This window comes from Xiphophorus hellerii, chromosome 22 (assembly GCF_003331165.1).
Source record: "Xiphophorus hellerii strain 12219 chromosome 22, Xiphophorus_hellerii-4.1, whole genome shotgun sequence".
NCBI classification, from domain to species: Eukaryota; Metazoa; Chordata; class Actinopteri; order Cyprinodontiformes; family Poeciliidae; genus Xiphophorus; species Xiphophorus hellerii.
In genome coordinates, this window is record NC_045693.1 from 14981838 (window position 1) to 15008701 (window position 26864).

A 26864-nucleotide genomic window follows, 5' to 3' on the forward strand; every position below is an offset into this window, starting at 1 on the left:
TTTTATTATTTGGGAGGAGAAGGCTAAAGAAGATTCTGTAATATGCAATGCAGAGTTCAAAGCACACTAAAAGACAGTGCGAAACTGTTGTGTTGGTTTAAGTTTACTCACTTTGTGTTACCAAAGGAAACTATATCATATGAATTATTACAACTTTTGTAAAACTTGGCTGCAATAGCTTTCAGGCATGCCTAGAATAACAAACTAAAACCATAAAATATTATAGGTCTTTATATATTGGCAATGCGATGACATCATAATGATCAGGCATTTCACTAAATGAGCTACGAGGTTTATTAACACCTCCACAAAATAAATGCAAGTTAATGAATTGCACAAAAGTAGAAAAACTTTTTGCACAGTGTGTTTATTTAATTTGACTAGTCTTAATATCAAAATAGCATATTACTTACCGTAAATTGATTCCTGGCACAATAAACCTATCATCCTCACTCTGAGAAAAGTTTAGCAATAACAGAATGAGAGTATCACCAAGCAAAGAGACAAAAACAGCTATGCTTGAAGGAGTAACCTTTGAGACTTTCAAACAGGAGCACTAAACCAAATCTCAACCATGGCGGTGGTAGCGTCATGCTGAGTGCATGTCGTTGCACTGCACAAATGGATGGAATAATGAAGATAGAGAGTTACCTCAAAATTCTTTCTCCTTATCTCCAGAAAAACCACAAGCTTTTCCAAACTTGAGGATATAAGGGTGTCCCAACAGGACAACAATCCCAAAATACAGTACATCAAAACTGGTTTTGAAATGCATAAAGGAGGTAAATAGCTAGCTTCTGAAATGGTCTCAACCACATTGTGGACTACAACATAAATGTGAACAACAACACTTGTTCATATCACCATGAACAAGTGATATACCCGGTCAAACCACCAGTCAGTTGAGACAGATAGCGACTCACGTTGAGTCACCATCTGCTGGATGCTTCTTCCTGTTAAAAGTGAGTTGTTCATTTTGTCACCTGCTCTGTATGAGATATTGCTGCAAGGTTAGTGACTTTACGCAACTGCTGAATTTTCTTAAACCTTTTTAGTAATTGGAATAAAGAAATGAACCCTACTATGTTGTATTATAACTAACTATGGTTGAGATATAATGTATTTATTATTGGATTTATTTAATAGCCCTAATGTCTAATAAATTAGGAAATGCTCTGGTAAGACCATTTATTAAACATGCTTTCCAATAAGCCCATATTTCTGTATTAAAACTTGTAGTAATTTAATAGCTGTTAGCAAAAAAATATATCATAAAGGCTTCAAAATATCAGTCTGTAATTAGTCTATATAATATGTTTTACTTAGTAAATTGAGCTGCTGAAAAAAAAAGTTCTAAATTATTGAACATGAATGTATGTTCTGAACATATATTTCTGTATATAGATTCAATGTCTTTGGTTCTGCAAGATGACATTTGCTATGAATTGCCATCATAAATATCAGGCCGAGTTCATTTATGCTGAAGACCTTGGTAATGCATGCTAACTAACAGACATATCCAAATAATAGTGAGTGTATTTGAGTCTGTAGCCACAATTTTGATCTTGTGGGGAAAACAAAAACTAATTTTAAAAATCATTATACTTACATTTGCAGTTCATTTTTAAAAAAAAAATTAGGTCCAGATAAACTAAAAGCTCCAAATTTATATGATTTTCATGTCCCCGCTAGTTAGCTGTAATATACTGCTGACCGCCAAGATAAATGAAAATAAATGTGCAGAAAATCAGAATTGCTTTGGACTGCAAAACTGTGTAGTAAACCAAAAGCATCTTGCATTTTAGATTTAGAACAGCACCATTTGATAATAATTATAAATAAAAGTAATCTATATTCCTGTCTTTGTTGGTTTTACTTTGACATGTGCAATTGCGAACATGTAATCTGACATAAATTGATACTTATTGCTACAACGGAATCTGCACAACAATCTGTGATCATAGCAGCAATGGCAATTTAAAAAAATCTTGTTTGAAGAGCAAACACATCTTCATACTTTCAACTTTTCAAACATAGCTGAAACCACAAACTCCTCTCTTGTCCTGGCGTTCTCTGACAGCTTCTTCCTCATGATGGTGGAGCTGCTAGCAGAAACCAAACCTGTGAACAAGTTAAACTCAAAAATATTTTTAATCAATTTTTGTCAGACATCTTATGGGGGTGAAATTCTGACTGGTTGTAGAAGATGACATCATTTAACGCCTTACAAATGCATGTAATGTGTTTTTCAGGATGTTTTATTGTTAATTGTTACTCCACATATGATTAACACACTTGATTTCTTTGGAAGTAAGAAAAATTACTAAAACAGTATAGAATCAAACGCTTATTTTCCAGCTTTACATGGCTCTGTCCAAATATACAATGAGAGACATCCAATGTCAAAGATGGAAATACTGGGTCATGTCCCATGAGATGCCGGCTGCAGGCGTGCCAAGTGTTCAGACCTTGTGAACCAATTTGCACAGTTTCTAAAGATTGCCCTTTTTGTCTTTAATTTTTTTTTTTTTTTTGGTGAGTAAAATTAACAACATTGTTGTGTTGAACTGAATTGAGAAATAAGATTGTCATTCTCTTGCTGCACAACTGAGGTAAGAAGCCAACTGTTCTGCAGAGGGAACTTCCTGTGGTCCTCATGGACGGTGTGGTAGGACCATCAAGGGTGAAACTACTCATAGTTACCGCTCAAATCTGAGAAAGGAAAGCAAGAATTTGCAATGCAGTTCATTTAAAGGTAAATAGCTTGATAACTTAACATGTACTGATTTCATAAATAATGCCAGTGAAGAACATAAAAGTCCCTGAAATGAGTTTGCAATATTTTCTCCTAAGCCTTCATTTTCACTCTGTTATCCAGGTTTGAGTAGCAATTAAAAGCCCTGTTCACCAACCAGTAAACAGGGCTTTTAATTGCCCTGTTGCCAGTTTTGTAACTTGAAGATGTTGGATTTTCTCTAATAGGAAAGGTTGCTTTTACTGATTGACAAAAAAAGATTCAAAGGACTGATGCAAATGAAACAAAAAAAGTCTAAAATTTAAAACATCTTTATATCAACTCCAGCCAAAATACAAAGTTTTTAACATAAAGATGTCTTGGGGTTACCACAAATAAAGCAGGTATTTATCTTTAATATACAAAACCCAGATTTTTAAATAGCAACTGCAAAGAATAAACAAGTTCAAGTCTGACATTGGGTGGGCTGCAATATATTTTCTAAATCAATGACCTTAAATATCAATAAAAACAGTTTAACTGGTTTTGCATCTACAAGTGATTTATGCCCTTAAAGAAACAGAGCCTGGTAAAAATGAAATAACACAAATAACACTGTCCTAAAAATGTGTTGCTGTTAACAAAACAATTACAAATATTACTATAGAAATAAGCAAGCTTCACATTATGAAAACTCACCCAGCAATCAGAGGAAATGAAATTAAAAAATGCTTGTGAATATAAATTACTGTTCAAATATTATTACAGAATATAATATAAAATTCATTATTTTTTTGTTCAGAGAAGTCGAAATTATCTCAAATTAGATTTTTTTTTTTTTCCTCTGGGAATTGCCCTCTGAAGATTTGGTGTTTAAATAAAAGGCGGGGTGGTTTGCATGGTTTTCTGAAAGTCATTAACAAGAACGGTAGGTGTAGAGAAACACTGCAATGACACCTGACCACAAACAAAAACAACACAAAACATATGACACACGAACAGCACAACCATTTCTATGAATAAACAATGCAGATCTTAACATCTAGCGAAGCTATACTAACAATTTTCTGTTAATGCTTTGGGGGAAAATGGGCATAAAAATAAACCTGCTAGGGACGTCCCAAAATCCAATCAGAAGAACTTGCAGCCAGAGCAAGAGGCGCACAATACCACATCCTAATTGCTTCTTGAAGCAAGTAAGGTCAACTGCATCTCCATGAAGAGAACTTTTCACATTTAGCAACACATTCATTTACAATATATTTCATAAATAAGGCACCTGGTTCACAACGTCACATATTCACAATGTTGTGGTTGGAAGACTGGCTGGAGACACAAACTGCCAACTTACCATACGTGAAACTTTGATTCAAAGCTTCCTCCAGCTCAAAAAAATTAATGCAGAACATGCCATCATCTAAAACTATAAATATATACATAAATGAAAAGACATAGAAGCACACGAGTGAGGATGAATTCCATATAAGCTTAATGCTTATGATCTGACCTTCTAAAATGGAGGTTTGTCAAACATTTGTTATCTCCAGCCATTTTCATAGAGTGCAGAAACACAAAGTAACTACATTTGTCAGACATCTTTCAGGACTTATCTGTAGTTCCTGAATACAGAAAAAAAAGTTCAGGAATTACAGCACCATATTTGCGTTTTCACCACCAAGCTTTACAAAAGCATGAACAAATTTCAAAATTCTGCTCCTTCTGAGAGGATAATTATCCAGAGAGTTTGGGGCAAGTATAAAATAGATATTTTTGGTCCTAGTAAAATAAAATTAACAAAATTCCTCTAGATAAAGAATTTCTCTCCAAAAGGTCCATTTTATTTTGTCCTGGTGCGCTTTGCAGGGGTCTCTTGGAGTTCCTGGGCTCTCTTGGTGGCAACCTTAGTTCCACTGCGCGGCAGTGACGATGCCTGACTCCTCTTCAAAGCTCCACTTCTTGTTAGCTTAGGTTCATCTACTTCAGTGGCAGCTTTAGGAGATTCTACCAGTGATGTCTTTTTGGCTCTCTTTGAAGGATTGCCAAGACTCCCACTCAGAGGGGTCGCTGCCTCCATTTTTCTCTGGGACCTTGTTTGTACCTGGTCAGATGAGCCTGAAGCCTTTACGTCAACGCCCTGCTGCGGCGTTTCAGCAGCAATCTCTTTACCTTTGCTTTCCACAATTGTGCTGTGAGCAGATTCCTTAGTTTGAGGCTTTTTCTTACTTACTTCACGTTCTACTTCGTAAATTTTTTTGCTGCTGATCTTGCTCTTTGATGTGTCCACAGGCTGATACTCAGGTACTTTAGGAGACCCAAGGCGTTGCGAGCATCTCTTTGGTAGTTTTGTCTTGCTTTTGTCTTTTGAAACTCTGTTGGCCTGAGTCTTCACAGCCCTTTTTGGAAGAGAAGGTTTTGCTGCCTTACTCCCAGTCAAAATCTTCCTTCTTGCCAGTTTTGTAGCAGACTCTTTGATTTTTTTGCCAACAGGTACAGTAGATTTTTTCATCTTTAAACGTGGGTTTAGATTTGATTTAGCAGATGACTTAGTAACAACCACTGATTTCTTGTTTTTAAGCATTTTTGAACCCCTTTTCATTCTAACAGTGCTTTGCTGACCTTGCATCTTCCCTCGAATATTGGAGTATTTCCTCAGAATTCTTGCACTAGCTGGATTCTTAGATTTTCCAGAAGGTTTTTGTGATTCACCTTTTTGGGCACTGGCTTTGGCAGCAGAGTATTTACTCAAATTTTGAGTACTGCTAGGAAGTTCTGCTCTCTTGACTGTGTTTGCCTCTTGTTCAAGTGCTTTAGCAATAAGTTTCTGACTTCTGGGATTACTTTTTACAGGAGAAGCAATGGGAAACTTTTTCAAATGTTTCTTTAAGCGTTCTGCTTGAAGGCTTGGAAATGCATCCTGTGCGGACCCTGACCCAGTAGATGAGCTGTGGAAGCACAGCTGAGTTTCGGATGGAAGACGTGTGTTCACCTTCTTGACAATAACAAGGGACTTGGTTTCTGTTGAATCAAGGAACCAGCGACAGATACTGGTGAGGCTGAAACCTTTCATGAAAAGCATTTGGACAGGCGAGTATTTCTGCTGCTCTGAAGACTTTGGTTTCCGTGCCCTCCGTTTACTTTTCCATATAGCTGCCTGTCTGTCTGATTTGTTTTTGTATTTTGCTGTTGGCTGACCCTCTTTGTCCATTTGTACCCAACCCTTTAACATTTTATCATATTTAGTATTCAAGTTTGTAATCAAGTGTTGGTTCTCTTCACCAGTAAGAGCCTGAAAGAATTTGTTGACAGTTTGTTTAGGGGGTTCTTGCTTTGGGGCAATGACAGGGGTTTGGGTGCTATGGGTCAACGGCGCAACAGTCCCAGAGGTGGGTTTCAGCTGAGCTTTGGCTGTTCTTTCTGGGATGATTCGAACAGGGGAGACTACATCATTTTGCTTTGGAGTGTCAGCAGCACTGGTGAAATGTGGGGTAGATCTTTGTGATCTCAAGACTAATTTCTTGTTATCTGGTGGTGGTGGTGACTGAGAAACAGCCTCGTCAGACATTTCAGTGTTACTTCTTAGTGGCATTCTCCTTGGTCTCTCTGACATGGAAACATCCTTATCTTCACTTGCTAGCTTGTCCTCTACAAGAATTACGTTCTGCTTTTGGATTAAATCAGACTCACCTACATCTGAGTTCTTTCGAAGCCCGCGTTTGTTACTTGTTGGCACAAACTCTGTCTGATTTTCAGTCTTTACGGGGGATGGCTTTTCTGAAGAATTTGATTCCTCAGTACTAAGGTGTTGTTTCTCGTTTTTACTGTTATCTGAAACAACTTTACCTGATCTTAAAGTTTGTTTAGTTTCAGATTCACTCACAAGTTTATTCTTTTGGGTGTCTTCGGAAATTTCCTTAATTGGCTGTGTATTTTTAGTGTTTGGTTGCATAGTCTCAGAGACCTTATGCTGTTGGGAGCATTCAGAAACTGAGGGGTCAGAATGCTTGTTAAGAGAGGATATGGTAAGAGGTAATGGAAAAGGGGGGATGCGGAGGGAAGGTAGCTGTTCTGCAGGTGGAAGAATAAGAGTTGAAGGCTTCGGGGAGGAAATGGAGGTGATAATACTTGAAATAGAAGCTGAATTTTGAGTATCTGATCTCAATTGGCGTTTCGATACCGTACTTTCAGTCTGATCAGCAGACTGATCAGAAGGCACAGGTAGCCTGCGCTGATTCCTCGGGGAACTTTTTTGTTTTGGGGTTTCTTTAGTCCTTGAAGGTAATTTAGATGTTTCGCTTGAGGGCAGGTCAGAGGACGGTTCCATAACTTGTTGAATCATAGCAGTCTCTAATGTGTTTGTTTCTAGTTGAGGTTCCTCTAGTTTTTTGTTTTCAACAGCTGACGTGGGTGTAGAATCTGAAACACTACACATAAGTAGATTCTGACAAGATTTTATTGGAGTTTTACTTGAGGGTGTGGGGTTTCTATCAGCTCTATGGCGCAGACTCCTGTCTGAGGCTGAAACTGGTTTACCATTGACAAAGCCAACTATGACTGGTTCTGGCTGTCTCAACTGATCTGGCAGCTGAGCTTTGGTGTCTTTTTTTCTATGCCAAGGTGGCAACTCCTTTGGCAGCTCATCAACTGGCTTTGCAGGCTCATTGCACTCAGCTTCATTATTTGTTGTCTCTACAGGTTCAACACAGTTCTTGGTTTCTGGTATTTCAGTTTCTATCCTTCTTATAGTCAGTTCCTCTGCTATACCTGTAGAAACTGTTTCTGTCCTTTCAACATTGTCACAATGCAACTCCATCTGAGGTTGAATCTCCTGACTTTGCTCCTCTTGCGTTTTTTCCTCTTTATCTTTCTTTGTCTCTTCCTCCACTAGATTTACTGTAACAGAACTATTCTGAATATCATCCTCACAACTGAGAAGTTTATCTGATGAAAGCTGGTGCTCTGCCTCTCCTGGGGTGAGACTCTCTAATGAGTCTACTTGTGTCTCTGTAACTGTTTGCTCTGTATTGTCCAGTACAACCTGTTGAGACTCTGGCTCGTTACTGGTTGTTGATTCATATGAAGGCGGACCAACACTTTCTCCAATTTCTTTTGCCATCCTTAGATCGTTCATTGTCTCTTGATCCGTTAAAGTGTCTGAAAGAGTTTCTTGGCTCTCTACTAGAAGGTTCATAAAAGGTGGTGAACCAGACTGAACCTTATTCTGGCCCTGATCGGTTTGACTCATTTCAACCTCTACAGAATCTACCTTACTAGCGGCTACCTCTACAACATCTCCTGCTCCTGAAATGACATGCTCATTCGATTCCTCTGAGGGAATTTGTTGATTCACTGTCTCTGAGAATGTTCCAGCAAAAGGCATATCTACTGGTGGTAGACCTTCAGGTTTGGTCAGAATTTGTTTTGGCGTGACCAGTGTAGTCATCTCTGGCATTGGGTTTGGACAGTTGCCCCTTCCGGCTAATGTGCGAACTGTTTTTAACTCCCAAATGTCATCCAAATACATATGCCCCCTAGTACTTTTTCTGGCATTACGGCGGGGGGCCATGCCGCGGCGCTTTTCCTTTAAACAATCTGTAATTGGTTTGTCAATAAAAACAATGTCACAGTTGCCGATATCAGGGTCAACTATTTCCCTACAGGCATTGTCCCTGACCTGATGTTCAGAGGATACCCTGACAGTCTTTCTTGCTGTTCGAACAGAATTTGAGGGAAAGGACACATGGGTGGGAAACACTTTTGCCATCTTATCTTTCTGATGTTCAAGAACCTCTTTCTGACTAGCTTGAGGAGTGACGTTCAACTGATTGTGTCTTTTCACAGAGGAGCTAAGTCTGGCACTGTGTGTCTCTGTTCTATTGGATGAACCCCTTTTGTCTTCGAGAAAATGGAAGGGAGAAGAAAGAGGATTATCGAGCACACATGACAGCTTCTTACCAGCAGCAGCACTGCTGGTTTTGATCTTCATCCGGACAGGTGGCTGATCACTCTGACGATTGTTCTCTCCATCCACTGAACTGGGGGTGGAACTGACCCGTGATTGGTTACTCCCAAAACCAAAACTAAAAACATCCAAAGGCGGGCCTGGGGTTATAGATGTTTTCAAGGACACCGCATCCTCTGGAATATTCTTTTGTGAATCGCTGTTTGGGACAGAATTGGGGAATTCCAGGACTTCAGCTTTAGGAGTGGATTCATTGGAAAGTTTTAGCTCAGGATGTGATTTCTCTGGGATTGTACTGCTAGAGTTTGAATTCAGAGATGCTTTCCCTCGAACACCAGAGGTAGAGTCAGATGTTTTTTGTACATTGGAGGATGCATGAGCCTTGACTTCCGTTTGAAGAAAACCTATTGCATCTACTATCCGTCTCTGGTGGTGTGGACACAGTTTTGCCATGAATTGTTCCAATGTGGAGGTGGACTGCAGGTCTTTTGCTTTTGAAGAACGGTAGTCTGGAGACTCACTATGAAGACAAAAAGAACAAAACAAATTAGCATTACTAATGTTTGATACACCAGTAATTATGGATGTGGATACAAAATTAAGTGCTTGCAACCAAGTGAAAAAGAAGAATACTAATATCGGATTTTGTATGTTGCATATTTATTAGAAGAATAAGCAAATCTAAAACTGAATCATTCATCCAGTGAACTTGACCAATCACATTTTTTTAGTGCTTACATTAAACATACACATATATGCATAAAATAATACATGCACAAGACAGTGATGGTAGTCCAGTTTGATATAGGTCAAACACACATTTTTCATTGGTAACAAGTACATATGGGGCAGTTCAGTACATCAGATTTCATATCGAGCTTATTTAAAAAAAAAAAAAAATCACCACATCTGAATTACTGAGACAACATGTCATAAAAATGTAGTAGCATATGTGGTCAGAAGAAAATCTGACCACATATGCTACATATGCTAGAGATGTGGAAGATGTGACTACCACATCTCTGGTAGTCACTTTTTTGGGGGAACAAAAAGCACTTGGATTATATATTTTTTAATATTATACCTTAAGGACAAAAAAAACATTTGAATAAATATAGTTCTGTTTGGAACACAGTTAAATTGTGTTGGCTCTTCTATACAAAAATGGACCAAATAAATATTATTAAAGTTAGTTTTCAAGCAAGAATGTAACCTCTTTTGAAGTGTTAGTACAGTGTATAGTTATGCATGGCGAAAAAACATTGGATTAATTAAAAAGTAAAACACACAAAGATTTTGCATTTAGCTGTTTTTCATTAGTTTAAACTTTTTCAAGCACAGATCAAAACATAAAGACCAACATTCACCCACAATAATTTAAAATTGAAAACCAACACTCAAATAGTAAATGTACACATCTTGGCAAAAATGCTAATGTACCTGTTGGTGTTTTAAGAATAAATTTTAGATTAAAACACAGGCCTTCCTACAACTAGAGCCCATTATATTTTTAAAGGTTGCATTTATTAACTTCACATCTCTGCTTGCAAAGTTTAAGGTGTAAAGTGGAGTACCTGAATAACAAATAAGAAAAGTGTTGTCCCTGAGGGTGTTGTTCAGCATTGCCATGAGGAATGGACACCAAGTACAGGCATTATTCTTCCACTAAAACAACCTATCCAAACTTACAAACAGGCAAATTCATCCACATGGCTGATACTGGAGTACTGGAATATACAGAATCTATACATTACAAATTACAAATCCTAGACAATTTTTGTATGCAGTCATGTTCAATAAATTAGAATACGTTTCTGTGAGGACCGTTAGTCAAAGTAAAGTTTGAAGTACATCTTGAAAACAACCTTTAAGCAGGCATTAATATGCTTTTTATCAACTCACATTTTTGTTTTGAAAGGTTTTGAATAGTCTGATTTAATATTATAATAATTATTATTATATTATTATTATATTATTATAATTATAATATTAACTGTTGTCATTGGCTGTGTCAAATCATAATTAAAATAAATAGAGGCTTGAAAACAACAGTTTGTGTGTAATTAAACCATATAATCTATTTCACTTAATGAATTTACTTACTAAACTACCTGAACTTCTCAACAATATTTTTATTACTTTAATATGACCGTACTCTGAAGTTAAACTTTTTTGAGACTTTGAACTGGTTTACGTCCAATGCTAAGTTACAGTAATTCCTACTTTTACATGAAATCACACAAAGGTCGAGCATTTGTTAATATGAAAACATCTTCAGGACAATTTACAGCAGATACAATAAAACTTCTAAAACACGCAGTTTAGCCCAATCATGCAAAAATACTGGTGTGTTTCTTTATACTCTTCAAATGCTAAAGCAAAGACACAAATGCTGTACAGTGATTTTGAGAGACACGTTATCAGTAAGACTTTGGTTGTCATGTATTTACTAAGTGAAGTTAAGCAACATTTACAAGATATACACTTCTGTTTACCAACTTTTCTGTGTAGTAATATTTTTTCATGATATAGATGTTTACATTCTTTGTTACATGGCCAATAGCATGCTGAAAACAATGTATTAATATCAGAAAAGAAGTGCATGGAAAAAATATATTATCAGCCGGAGGAAAAATTGAGGCAGAAGTGAAGTTTTGAATCACAAGACAAAAACACAGTTTACACCCTCAGTAGAAGAAACCAACGTCAGTGTAATAGACAATTTGTAGATCACAGTGCATTTACTAGCTCTAGAATATGTAGATACCATTACATTTTTATGTATTTTATGTATTAAATTGCACTGCTGTTTTTATTCTGTGAAAGTGTCTTACAGTATTCGGTGTGTTGTATGCACTGGAAAATGCTACAAATATAATAACAGTAAAATCTTATGTTCCTGTGAGGTAGTTGATTATTAACACTGTTACAACAGAGTGTGAAAAACACAAAACAGTGAATCAAAATGTGAATCAAATTAATAAATGACTAAGATTACAAAAGAAACTATCAGTGTCTTCAAAGCTGCACTGGATGATTGTCTATAAAAAACAAAAAACTTAACACATCAAAAATCAACTGCACTGTTTTGTGTTACATAAAGCAATAGCTTAAGAAGTTTTTGTATTTTTCCTCCCCCAACAATAACTGATAAAAAATTATTAAAACATTTGATAACTGAAAATCATTTGAAGATGAACACCTGCATTTGACCAAAGACTGGTCAAAAAGACGACATGAAGCAACCTATGATAAATTGGTAGGTTTATTCGCTCTCTATTGTTACTGTGCTGACATACCAAAGGTTTATATCCCTGAACATATTTTACTCTTAAATAATTGCCTGATTTTTCTAAATCTAAATATTTTTATACATCATAAGAGTGTAGTGAAAATAACGTTTTAGTGAAAACATCAACTATTAATAACCACGTCAACAGTATCTATCTGAAAGGCAGCGAGTATTGCAAAAGCTTCAATAGCAAGATTTGCTGGAGTTGTGTTAACCTGATAAAAGAATAATGGGTCACGACCCCATTACTCCAGAACGTCCTGAGATAAAAGTGATGGTGTATCCTTGATGTGAACTGTTGGATGTGGCCAACTCAAGAAAAAAAAAGAAAAAAAACAGGCAAAAAGTTTTATCAAATTGGCAAATATGCTCTAAATAAATATTTACTCCTGATACTTATCCCTTATTAGTGTTATGTTATGTCAATTTTGTTGACATCACTGGAGTACCTCAAAGTGTCCATCGATAAGCCTGCCTGGTAGACAAAGGTTTTTTTTTTCCTTAGATATAGACTAGTTTTGGAACTATTTTAATTTAAGCTTATTAAGTTTAGCAACAAATAATGTTTAATAAGAATGTGAAGAAGTAGGTGCCACAAGACATTACTGAATAAAGGAAAGAGTTACCTCAAGGAAAGAGAGTTATCACTGCAGGGTGTAAATGGATACCTAAGCATGTAGGTATCCATTTACACCTGCAGTGCTTGTAAAGTATTGATACCCCTTAAAACTTTTCATATTTTTTCCAACATAAAATACAAACTTCAATGAATTTTGTCATGAATTAAAGTCTGACAACTAGCTTTCGCTGGGATTCTTTTACTCTGATACCCTTGATAGTTACCTGAAGAAAACAATTGATTAAAGAAAGCACCATTTTGATCAAATAGTATCTTATTGATGCAAAAATTAATCATACTGAGAACTGAAGACTTAGACTACTGTGCTACTGGTTTGTAAAGTTATTTTGAGGTAAGGACCAACAAACCTGTCTGGGAGAGAAGCTTGTTTGAGGCAAAAATTACACAAATCACACTGTACCTGTCATATTGTGATAAACGGACATTAATACACTATGAGTAAGAAATTTTCTTTGACTAAGGGTTAGTTAGCCTCTCAATATGAACTACACTTCAATGCAGTGAAGCCATATAAAAGAAAGAGTATAAATTACACATGCATGAAAATCATGCTTGGAAATATATATTAGACTAGGATAGAAAGGGGGATTAAAATGCAAAACAGTCTTGCTAGAATACGATAACCATAAATAAATATTTTGTTTTTTTAATGGATAAATTAATAATTATGTTATATTACGACATACAAATTTAATTTAAAAGGAAATGTTTCCATAAATCATTTGTAAGTTAAATTAATCTTTATAGTTCCATAGAATTACTGCAAATTTACTTTGAAGATTTGAAAAGCACTTCAAGGAAACACACAGGGTTTGTTTCCTGTGTGTTCTTAAAGGAAACACACAGGGTTTGTTTCCTGTGTGTTCTTAAAGGAAACACACAGGGGCGCCAGATATCTAGTCTTCTTATTTGCTGTGTGTAACAACTCATTGTAGTGTACAGTGCCCACGTATCTTTTCGTAATTTCTTAATGTAATAACATACAAGTGAATAAATACGTTCTGCATTTTACTGGAAATCTACTTGTACCGCAAGGAGACACTTACATATTTGAATATCATAAGTAAATATAATCAGGACTGGAGATAAAATAAATAAGTTCATAACAAATAAAGTTATTGAGGTTTTGTGGAAAACCAAGTCAACTGCTGCACAATGCAGCAGATGCACTGGTTAATAAAAAAAGCCCATCACTGTTAGTTGGTTTCAGAAAAAACTCACTCATTGGACATTATTAAAAACATTTCCAGTTTCTTGCGGTGGCTTCTCTCTATCCTGGGAGAGGATGTTGACGGTGTTCTCAATCCCATCAGGAGACAATGAAAGACCCTCCTCCTCCACATTACTGGTCAATTTCAGTTTCTTTTTGGGGGGATGTTTTAAGGTTCCTAGACGCTCTTTAACCTTGTATTCCAGGGTACTGTGTGGAATCCCATAGACAGACTGGGCTTTGGACACGCTCATTTTCCCACCCATCACCACCACAATAGCCTCTTCGAGAAGCTCTGTGTTGTATTGCCGATATCGCCCTCGCTTCTTCCTGGGGAGCCTGTTTCCTGGATCTGTTTCTGAGTCCGCAGAACAATTCCCCGCAAGGGCTGGGTGGTCAGTGGGAAAAGACCAATATTCCTTCTCTGACCCTGAGCTGTTAGATCCCACACTGCTCCTTTTCTGGATCTGTCTGGGAAGTATAGAGCAAAGCTTCTTTCCAACAACATTTTTACTGACTACATCTGAATATTCAGAAGGCATATTATCCCAAGAAGGCTTTGATCCTGTAGTTAAGACTCGCACATGAGGGATCTTGATGTCAAAAGATGGTGAGCAGGATAGGGAATGCTCTTGGCTTTTGTTTGCCTCCTTAATGTATTCTTTCTCAACAGAAAATGACTTGGACAAAACTCCAGCGGCCTCCAAAAGTTGTGGTATATCTTTAAAGTGCTCGTTAGCATCATCACTGGTTTTAAGTTTCAGTAGGGCTCCAAAATTGGTTTTGCAATTCCAGGAAGAAGCAGCATTTCTTCCTGGAAGCTCAGTGTGGTTGCACCCATGGGATTGGCTAAGTGGTGACTTGGGGTCGCTCTCCAGTTTGGACTCCTTTTTGATGTGTAGCGAGTATGCAAGTGATGAGGTAGGCTTAAAACAGGCGGAATGGCCGATATTCTCCCTCCTCCTCCCATTCTGTAGGTTCTTCATAAACAGCCCGACTTGTCCGTCCGCTCTCAACGACGGCCTGATTGGATGGAAGGAGATTGGATGTAAGCAGAGCTTGCACAGTGCCCTTTTATCTTTCTAAAGGTGGATGGGTTGTGGGGGGGAGGATGTTGGCCACTCCTTTATTATATGATATTGTTTAGGTAACATTAGTTATAGTCACTGTCCACAATGTCTTTACATTTCAGAATAAAAACGGCTCTGGTTTCACAATTTTTATTTATTTATTTTTGAAGAAAACTGTACAAATTTTGAAGGAACATGATGAAGAAATAAAAGCAAAGCAAAAAAAAGGGAAAATAAAAGCAAAACTAAAATTGAAGCAAAATAAAGCATTGAAACTGCAGTTTTTTTCTTGCAATTCATTCATGTGGTTCAAAATGCGGAACCAAAAAACGGATAATTCTTCCAATAAGGGAACTGTGATTTTACACAGGGCACTGTATTTATGACATGATAATTAATAGAGAGAAATGATGTTGACGTTTTATATGTGACATTACCATGGAGCAAGTGCAGCAATAAAAGGAGCATGCCAGGAGAGAATTATTGTGTTGATCAAACTCAGAAAATTAACAACTTGTTAACAGTGGTTGTCAATTGTTTGACTTAATTCCTTAATCAATGACTAAGTGAAGGTTAAGCTTTATCATTGAACACTTCATCATATTACCAATGTATTCAGTTTTTTAAATTTAATCAACATCTTTTTGCAACAACCCATTATAGTGCCCTTTTTTAATTATCAATACGGTAATACAATGAATAAATGGAGGAATTAAAGGACTATTCCTAAAACTTGTAATAGTGATTACATATGTTCAGTCCTAAAGGCAGGAGTTCTTAATTTGTGTGCATTCAATGAAAATGAAAGAAAACTCTTTCTATATTTAACTTGCTGATCCCTGAGGAGAACACATCATTGTAAAACTGGAAAATTTTAGCTGCTTGGATGCCATTTTGTCCTTCTGAGGTACAATATTCACAAATGTATGATTCAGAAAAAGATGCAAGCTTTTTGTTGTATAACTAAAAAGGTCATTCAGCTCTCAAGGCACAGTACTGTAAGAGTTCAAAGAAACTAATGCTTAAATAAACCAAATATTTTATTTGATTAAAAGGGCACATTCAAGTCTGGGTGAGTAAAAAGATTCAAAAGATTAAAAACCAAACAAATTCCAACTAATAATAATTAGTGTTGAAAATAAAAACATATCAAAAATAAAACAAAACCAGGTTATGGCTGTAAGTAAAAATGACGTCAAATCAACAGATGCCATTCTTTCATATAAAAGCATGTAGTGAAATAAAATAGTCAACACCATCCATTTCAGTTCAACTCAGTAGTATATTTAAGTGATGTTGAATATAAACTGACCTGACCACCCCAAATACTAAATTAACTCACTAAAAGGAACCAGCTCAGTTTAAAAGATTTGTTACACTACAAGATAACTCTTTGTTGATTTTATTGCAGAACCTGTTAAATCCTCAAATTACATTTTCACATGATTTTCTGAGTCTGCATTTTTGTGAGTTAGTCTATTTTACTACAAGTCCCACAGTATGCAATAATAATATCAGGCCAGCCAGAATTGTGAGACAAAATGGTGATTGTAAACAAAACTATAGCCAAAACTTGACTAACTATAGTTTTGTAGTCAAAACTATAGTTAGTCAAGTTGCTTATAGTTAGCAAATTGGCTAACTATAAAGTTAACCAAATTGCTAACTTGGCAACTTAGCAAGTTCCAACTTTAAAGTTGCAACTTTACAGTGATTTCTAATACAGAACAGTATTACTTTTTGAAAGTTTAGTAGAAGTAGTAAAATTGCAAACTATATTCTACTGGAAATTGAAGAGTGAGATTCCCTTTTGTTCACAAAGGTATTTTTTCTCTCATGCAAATATATCCGTATCAGATATCTTTGCACTTGGTTGCGACAGTAAGTAATTGTACAGATGAATGCAATTTGACAGATGCCATTCTGATGCAAATATATCTGACCTAGATATCTTTGCATGAGAGAAAAATACTTTTTGTGAACAGACCAATTTTTTTGATGATTTTTGTCAAATCACCTCAGCACTTTGATGCCAACACATCCAACTACATAATTTAGCCCTTTTTTGTTATGCTTCACAATAAGAAAAAGTATCAACACAATCTGTGCCAATAGAAACAAAAGAGGAAGAAAAGATTCTTACCACTTCAGCGAGACTGTAGCTGGGGAAAGGCAGACACTGCGGGAAGATATGCTGCTGTTGCTGCTACAGCGATTCCTTTTGATAGATAAGTCAAGAACTCCATCTATCAAAACACACACAGAGTTTTTGGGATCCTTGCAGACTTCACCATTGTCAGCATACTTGTAAAATTTTACCAATCTGTTTCAAACTACCTTGTTCGTGGGGCTCTGCCGTAGGCTTCTTGATGGTGAGGTCTAAGGGAGCATCCTGGTCAGCCATGAGAAGCTTGCTCAAGACCGGGTTCTGGTTTTGTGCTGCTCCAACCAGGGTGTTAGCAGGGCTGGTTGAAGTAGTCCCTGATGGAAGGAGTGGGGCCAACCGGCTTTGGTCAGAGGGAGGCGGGGAGTCTGAGCGACTGTCCTGAGGAGAGCTGGTTTTTGAGGTATATTCGGCTGCAAACTGGCTGATCATTCTCTGAAGAATCTCTCGAGCCACTACTGGAATGTGTGGGTCTGAGAAATTTGGCACATCTGAAACACAGAGGTAAAAACTGTTTAGTGTGTATTCCTTCTCAGTTTTGATCAGTAAACATGCCAGAAACAACACATTTAAATAACATTAATCTTGTTTAAGTTTAGTGTAATCCCAACTCGAAAGTATTCAAGTAACGGTAACAATGTCACCAACCTGCAGAAATACCTTTTCTGCAAAGAATTGCATTGAGAAACTCCTCAGCCTTCTTCTCTAGTCTGATGATTCTGATCTGATCTTTAACTAGAAGAGGTTTAGGTGCATCTTCAAGATGATTCTTGTTGAAGCCAAATAGGTGTTCCTGTTAAATAAAAGAGATGTGTTAATCAAGTAGGCTTAGAATTCAACATACACAAAACAGGGGCCTTTATACACTACGTAAATCATTTTAATAAGACATGATGAATTATAGAGAATATTCTCCTTGACAACTATACAAAAATTCAGTTTGAAGTTTTTCAGATGTACACTTAAATATTTGCAGTGTAATGTTAGCCACACATCTATTGAATTGGCACTAAAAGTAAAAAAAAAAAAAAAAGTGTATTATGGTGACAAGAGCGATGACTTTCAGTTTGATCATCAGTGATCAGTGATGATCAAATCTTGTTATGATCCATGAATTCGCCATACCCAACCACTACTAAGTGGTAGTATCAACAGCACTTCTTAGTATAGAAGTTATTAGTAGAAGAAGAAAACTTTAAGTTAACTACATCACACTCATTTTTCAATTCCTTATTACTCCATAGAGTTCATAATGATTTGTAACAACCCCTGCAGATGGAACAGGGAAGTAATATTGGTAGTTTAACTTAAATCTCTTATTTTAGGTCAGTAGGTTTAAGATTATCATGACGTGTACCAAAAACGTGAACTGAACAGAAGGACGATCTAAAAGGATCTTGTCTGTATGAAAAGTCACCTCACGTTCTAAAATAAATAATTAATGGACATCCAGAGCAGAAAGTCCAGAAAAGTATTTAAAATGCTGTTTATTAAATTTCTCAAAGAGAAACTGCAATGAGTTAAAAGCAGTGTCAGAGAATCAGACATATTCTACAAAAATCACAAAACACATCTCTACAGACAAGCCATTTGAATGTGTAAAAAAGAAGAAAAATAATCTTACTTTGACTTTATCTCTCCTCAAACAGCAGAACAGACAATTTTCATCAAATGACCAGTCAGACACAGTAATAGGCTCAAAGTCTGTGAACACAAAACAGATGAAAGTTGTTGGAAAAAAAATACACTTGCATGTTTTGTAGCTTCACTTTCTTAATGACAAATAGAATTGAGATAACAGATTTAATTTCATTTTAAAATCTTAAAATAAAGATTTTGTGGTTAATGTGTAAAATCTTAAGTTTGAAATTTTTGAGCACTTGAATATTTAAGACAACACATGTCTTTCAACGACTTTATTCATCAACACAGGTTAACATTGTTAAACTTTAATAAAACCACTTATTGAAATCTTAAGAGTACAGCTTCCATTTTTATTCAGATTTTCTTTAATTTAATAATAAGGCAATGGACATAAATATATAAATAAAATACAGGAGTGGACCACCATGAATGCATGCTAGTGTACCATCATTCCTTCTGAATGTCCAGCTAAAAATGTAATGCATAAAAATCTTTTTTGACTCATAGCAATTATAAGGCTTTTCCTATTGTCTTAGTAAGAATACATATTGTCCAAAATGTCCATAGGATCCCATGCTATCAAAAACATTGCAGAAACACAAGCCATCCTCTCTTCTGCTGGCAGTGGGTCTGTCTTGGATCGATGTGCATGGGTACCAGATGGTACAATGGAGGAGCATTGTCATAATAAGCATGTAACAGCTTAGCAATAAAGAAAATGGTCTGGGATACTCACCCTTAAATACTTTTAGGTCTTTTACCAACTCTGGACCAATCAGACCTTCAAGGATGCTCTCAAAACCTGCAAGTAGACATAATTAAATAAAATAAACATTTGATTTCGCATTTGTACATAAATATAACATTACCTTAAACCCAAAGCAGGACAGAAACCTCTATGAATTCTTGATGATGATGTCTCCACCCCATATGTATTAGATTCTGATTCTATGTTTTGGTCAAGTAAAGTCTTTCCCTTTTCAGTGGCTTAAAGTGATGCTTTGGAAACACACATTATGAGCTGCAGCTCTAGAATTCAGTAAATACACACTTTATTCTTCTGTTGCCAGGCAACTAAAGCACCTACAGAGTTCAGAGTGCTGCTATAGCATGAAATGAAAGAGCCAGCAACAGCATCACCAGGTGATATATATTGAATTATACATCTATAGAGCTGAGATAGGGAAATTAAAAGAAAACCTTGAGTGAAAAAACTCAGGAGTGAGCCAAGCCAACCAAAGTGCAACTGCATATATCTCATGTACAGACTGAGGAGATATCCTACGGTCTCAGCTGTTAAATTGATGGTTTGTTATGCTGCACAAAATTCAACTATGCATTAATTCAGAACAATACATAATGCCTGCCAACTGCCACAGGGTCAGCATTACCAATCTGAAACTACTACGAGTTAAATCAAGCACTAAAGAGGTCAAAGGCAACATCTGTCCAATGAACTGTCACAAATATAAGCACAACTGTTTGCCATGTGACCCACAACAACAGAGGATTTAAAATAGGTTAATATCAAAATGTATTTTACTAAGCTAAAAATATGATTAGTGAGCATTTAGATCATAAACGTGAACCAGGGTATACTAATGATCGCAATTCTACAGATAATAGAAAATGCCTACTTACAAAATCCTTCACAGATAGAGAGAAAACATATCAGCCTTTTCCATCTATACTCTTGCAAAGCTCAAAGTGAATTCAGAAAAGCTTGTCATCTGGTAAAATGCCCCATTCCGCCTTACAAATTCCCACCCACTTTCCAGCAGCCAAACATAAAAGGGGTGGATGGAGGGGTGGGAGGGGATGAAGTGGAGATGCCTATAGCGGCAACATGGGTCTGTTTCTGGGTTAGTGCACAGGACTTCAGCTGGAGAGCTATCCAATCCTATTGCTGAAATATTTCAGAGGCTGGAGAAGAAAAGTGGGTCATCCACTTTTTATTTGACAGTGCAGCACCATGGCATCAAACTACTCTTCAGGAATTCAGTTTAAGGCATTTAAAAAAAATGTGTCACACTGTAATCCCCAACTTTAAGGTCATGTTGTATGTTTTTTTTGTTTTTTTTTAAGAGGAGGACATTATATCTTGCAATGGATTACAACATGAAACAAAAGCCTGTTTAAACCCAAACTTATTTTTGGATAAGTGAAACATTTAGAGGTGCTTAAATTACTGAATTTATTACAACAGGATAAAAATTAAAGAAAATTAAAGACCGCAAAAAGGAAACTGAAAATGGCCACATTTTACAAGTTCATTAAATACACTATAAACTATGTGTTGCATTCTTAGATCCAGATGTGAATTGTGGCTCAAGACAACTTCTTTCTAAAGACATACTAAACATTTATAAAAAACAAAAGGAAAAAAAGCTAAAATTTAGTTATTGATTTAAAAAGTAAATACATTCTATAGGATGGTCTGTTATCAACTCAGGTACAACAGATATAGTACACAATAATAAAACTTAATAATAATAAATCATGTCAAACAAATGCTACAATAAGATAAACTATGTATTACTCCTAAAATAGTACTGGTGTTTGAAATAATAGTATTAATAATAATGATTTGAGAAAAAAATATTATATCCAAGCAGTCCGTGAATTTGCAAATGTGTAAATTCAGTTGCGGTACAATGTTTTGTCCAGCTATGTTTTTAATTGTTCTACTTGTTTTGTATTAGGCATTTCTAAAGGGTACTTGCCTTTAATGATTAATTTTAGTATAGAAAAATACTCAACAGCTAACAAACCTCTAAATACAGACATTGTGATACATTCAAAATCATTTCCAAAGTTTCTTAAATTAGATTTTAGCCAAGGATTCAGCTCATTTAGATGTTACGTATTATTTTGGATAAAACAAGATTATGCTTTGTGATCAAACTTTGAAATTCAACAATTTACAAGGTTTATAATCTGTAAAACTGAACTTGAAAACTTTGAATTCTTAGCATTCCTGTTGTTAAAGTTAAATCCCACAGCTATATATCATAAACATGTAGACACCAACCATAAAATGTATTTTACAATTTGCCTAAAAAACGTTTTAGTCAAGCTTTGACATTTAAACTGCCCAAACCCAGCCATGAACCCTTCGTACACTGATTGTGAATTACATCTCTGTTCAATCTGCCTTTGCCTTCTTCTGACCTACATCTAAATCCAATCAGAGACAGAAAGATTTGGAGAGTGCTGTTTGTAACCCTTATCACACCACTCCCACCACTGCTTACAAAGAGAAATCCCTCAAGATCTACAACCAGAATAACTTCCTTAAATCCTACACCGTGTGGCACATTGATGTGACCCAAGATCAAAACTCTGTTCACTTTTTTCCCCAGAAGTGGGCTGTCATGCTAACAAGGAAAAAAAATATATTTTGACTGATTAAATCACCAATGCACAAGATCAGTCAGCAACTCATTTGTCATTGCAAAGATAAGTGCATGCTAGTGTCTCTTTGTTTTAACTAATGAAGCCAACAAGGACCTGTAGGCTCTGTGTGTGTCACACCTGTTCTAAAGCGCTCTAGATGCTGAGGGTGTGCAGTGCTGCACCAAACTTTACTGATCCCATCCCCCACTCAGCTACTGTAAAAACACCTTCAGACATAAGCAAAACCAAAAGCTCATTAAAACTGGAGCCTGGAAGTTTGCCAGATCTAAATCTTATGAGGTAAAAAAAAACACAGAGAAAGCTGGCATTTTGAGGCACAAATTTCATATTGGATTTCAAAATAGATCATTATTCACACATTAGAGTCATGAAAACAATAATTTTGTGCAAAGAGAGGATACAGAAGAAGTAGGTGTGGTGTAAAATGACTGGGGACAAAAGAGTACAAAGTCAAGCAAGTTGGAAAAAAAATGTATAGTTGTCGTAAAAATATTCAACATATGGCGACCAAGCCAATTATCAACTCAAATTTGAAAACATTGGCTGTTGCAAATCACCACAGCAACAAACAAGTACTTTAACTTAGGTGAATGCAAATGAAAAATAATTTGCACTCATTTGGGCTAAAATGTGATTGCAGATATTCTTCATAACAAATACATGATAAATTAATCAGGCTATCAACAAAATGATTTTCACACCTTCAAATGGAATCGTGCTTTAAACACATTGTGCGATATGATGTAAACTATTAGTCTAATAGGATGATGGTACCATAACAAATTTCAAAAACATATAGGATGATCATTACCATTTAGAAAATATGAAAAGAGTGGCAGGAAATGCCAAAGAATCCAAGATTGTGTCTCATACATTCATGAAAGTTCTGGATCATTTCAGACATCAGGCTACAATGCTAATGGGAAAACATAAGCCACATACCCAGCAGAGGGAAAATGAATAATATGTGCTACAAACAAGTTAGTCTGTCTAGTTTCGATATTTGCTTGTTTGGTGTTTGAGCAAATCTTTTACCCCACACATCTGCATGTTAAACGCCAGTCTGAATGACGCACATTCTAGAGATTTTTTAAATGCCGGCAGCTGCTGTATAAGTCTGAATTTTCCCCAAATCCACACAGAACGCGCATCTTTTGGATCTGGGGGTTGTTAGTCCATAAATGCATGTATGGGGCAAAACATACAGACAATTGTTACTGCTGTTCCACTGGACAATTGTGCTTGTCTCCAGCCTGCAGTTTTACTATTCACATTAAACAACATGTCCATTTCAGGGACAGTGGAGTGGTGGTGGCGTGCAGCCCTCTCCACCAAAAAGCCAAACAAAAGTATGTCCTTGTTGTTCCGGACTGAATATGCCATTCTACTGGCAACAAGCTGATGCTGTTGTCATGTACTCTGCAGCTTCACAATTATAGCCCAAACACAAGGGACATTTGTCAATCATAAAGAGAGAACTGACTAGACAGTCCTGGAAAATCATCAGAGAGTAGTTCAGAAGCTGCTATTGTCTCCTTACTTTTTTATTAACAACATAAATCCACTTTCTATTCTGCCTGCGTAGTTGGAATATTCATTTTACTGACTTAAACCATAATGAGGATAAAGTCTAAAATGTTCTGTCAATCAAACAGCTCTAAAGTGTGACGCTCAAATGACTACAATTCATCTATAACTCCCAATCTAACTATGCCTTTTCCAATTACTTTTAAGTAATTATTTTAAATCAAAATATTGTGATTTAGCATTCCACCATCGTTTTAATGTGCATATCTTGGCTTTTACATACTGGAATTACACATAAATAACATTAACCCATCTCCATACAAAAGAAAGAAGATGAAACTAATTTAATGTGACATTTTCAGATTATGAGCATGACATGTTAAGTTATATGTTTTGAAATAGTCAATGATCTACCATTTAAAGAAATTGGTTTCAAAATGTACTTTACCATCCGCCATCATCCCACACAAGTAGTTATTGACATTTATTACACTAAAAATATTGGTTAATTGCTTCAATGTTATCTGACAACAATATCAATGATTTGATATATGTCTCTACTCAGAAAAGAATAACAATTAGAACCTAAAATTACAATACTACATAAATTAACAATGGGAGAACCCAAATATGAATTCCATTACTGCTATTTAGATGTGGAGTTTTGGGTAATTTATTACACTTGTAACTTAACACACTATATAAACAGATTGTTGTATGCAGACCATTCACTTGTCAAATCAAAAACTGTATATTCCCAAAATAAACATTTTCAATTCAAAAAACTTTTTTGCTGCTCTATTAGGTCATCCAACCATCAGATTAGTGGAAAGTGATATTATACCTATTCAGCTTCAAGAGTTTCAGGAACCTCTGATCATTCAACTAATTTCTTTGGGGATAACAATGCTTCTTTAGAAATGTGGACGTTAGCATTGGAGACGTCTGTGCATGCTGCAACATGTTTCACATTGAAATGGCCTTTTAGGCTTGAATAGCTTGGATTAGACAACCTCTTTTTTGCACAAATTGCAAACGACAGTATTTTGCAGCAACCCATCAGATCATGTGTTTGTTTTTTTTTTTTCTTCAATAAAATTTAGCTCCTATTGGGCAAAAAAATACCTTTTTGTACTATTGCTGTTTTTCTATTTTGTCTCCTGCTGTTTGCGGATGTCCCTTCTGTGTCGGTTTTATGGGCGTACAAGAAACATGTGAATACAAAGGTTCCAGTTCATGATTTTTGTATGTAAAAGGAAAGATAATTTTCTCAATTTTTTTATGTATTAAAATGTATGTAATTAATCACATTTAATGCAATAAAATCCCTGTCCAAGTTACTTGAACCACAACATTTTAACGGCCACTTGGTTTGTAATATTGGATGAATATGTGCAATTCACAACTCAAAATTTGCTATTTTTTAGGTTTTGTTTTTTATGATGTGTCCCTTTATAAACAATAAATATAGCTGTTGTTTTAGTATTACACTATATGACACAACACCATCAGTGTGTGAATGTGTGCGTGAATAGATAAATGTAGAGTGAAACACTTTGGGGTCCTCTGGACTTAATAAAGCGCTATATAAGTTCAGACCATTTAAGATTTTTTACCATATCATGTTGACCAAATAGAATAAGTGTTGCATTGCAATGACTGAAGCACAAAAAACGATGTTGAAGCGTCTGAATTTGCAGATTTTCTTCCACACAGTATAAAATATGCTGATATAACACTAAAACACTACAACTAAAACAAATTGTTTATTATCAAGTTTTGCATATTAAAAAATAAATAAATAAAACTACTACTATGCACCAACACAGTCTCAGCAGTGTACAACACGTCTTTAACTGTTGTCGTTTCCAAGCCTATGGAAGTTCGTATATTGTGAAAAAGGGAAAGTCTCCCAACAGTGGCGTCTCCTCTACTTCCTCAAAGCACTAAGCGCGTCCACGGGTGGTAATTTAAACGCTAACTGAGAACATCACCTCACGGGTCTGTGTCGCCCTCCCCCCACCCAAATTACAGTATGATCGTAGCGCAGGAGCGCGCCGCGCACGGGTACGTCTTTAGCCGACGCTACACCCACTGACACTCCCTTTAAAACAAGCACGGTGCCCTTTAAACAAACTAACGTTAGGCCAGTACATACTTTATATCTACAACTGAGACTCAATGTTAAGAAAACCAGCACATAATCCAACTTCAGTGGGGTGATATTGTAGAAAACAGTAACACTTCAATAGCTAGCCCAACTGGCTGCAGTAGGAAAGAAACAGTTAAGGACAAAAAGTCGCTCGGAGATGCCCCGAGTCGGTCCGGTAATAGATGGTTATTTACACCGAAAAAAGCTGCAACGAGTGGAAATTCAACCCGTAAAATGTGAAATATCTCACTGACAGTTTCCTTACCTACACAGTGAATAAGTTTGTGTCGCCAAGAGTCAAGTTCCTGCCGAAAGCCGCGCCTGTCGATTGTGCATTGCTGCTTTTTGCACAGACTCGCCATTTTCTATTTTCTCTGGCGGCGGGCACCAGCACGCAAAGAAGGAAGCGCTTAGCTGTGGCAACGGGCGCGCGCCCGCGCAGATAAGGGAAGCAGCAGCTAGCACTTTCTCATAAACATAGATATAACTCATCATATGAAATATTTCCATAGTTGTCCTTGGTTACTGTTGACATGATATTGGTATTAGTCATGTTTTGTAATATTCGTGTGTATGTGTGCAAGAAGTAGGATATTATAATTGCTTTTTGTATAAGAAATAGGGATATTCTTTAGTAAGAGAATTTTCCTACAGGAAGAAAGAGAGAGAGGAAAACAACAAGTAAATGCAGGTGGGGGACATGTATTTGCTTAGAGATAGAAATTTTAAGAATAAGAAATTGTACAGTAATGACAAAATTATAACAAACAATACTGTTCTAAATACAGTGTTAAAAAAGTATAAAAATAATAATATGTAGCTAAGTAGGTTAATTTAGAGGTATAAAATGAAGATGTCTACTTACAGAGAAGTGCAAACAGTTGTTCTTTGAAATTAGAAAAACAGCACAGGATAGCAGGGTTATAAAGGCTTACATTTGTTGGGATGCACAATGGTTACAAAGTCTTAAAGCTGCTGGGAATAAAGATCTGCAGTAGCACTTCTTTATGCACCGAGGATGTAGCAGTCTGTCACTGAAAGAGGTCTCCAGTTGG

At 36.2% G+C, this 26864-nt stretch overlaps 1 protein-coding gene across 3 annotated transcripts; it reads right to left on the bottom strand.

Moving 5' to 3' along the window:
- Positions 1–2135: 2135 nt before the first annotated feature.
- LOC116713184 (ligand-dependent corepressor) lies at positions 2136–26177 on the bottom strand. 3 transcript variants are annotated; one of them, XM_032553237.1, is made up of 7 exons: positions 26075–26177; positions 19450–19515; positions 18694–18773; positions 17730–17862; positions 17243–17560; positions 17049–17151; positions 2136–9213 (listed from the first exon to the last, which is right to left on the bottom strand). In XM_032553237.1, the coding sequence occupies exons 1-7, from the start codon at positions 26169–26171 to the stop codon at positions 4572–4574; spliced, it is 5439 nt and encodes a 1812-aa protein (XP_032409128.1). In that variant the 5' UTR covers positions 26172–26177; the 3' UTR covers positions 2136–4571. The 3 variants fall into 3 exon arrangements, with proteins under 3 accessions (XP_032409128.1, XP_032409127.1, XP_032409129.1); XM_032553236.1 differs by having other exon boundaries at positions 17718–17862; XM_032553238.1 differs by lacking the exon at positions 2136–9213 and adding an exon at positions 9332–14858 and having other exon boundaries at positions 17718–17862.
- Positions 26178–26864: the final 687 nt, after the last annotated feature.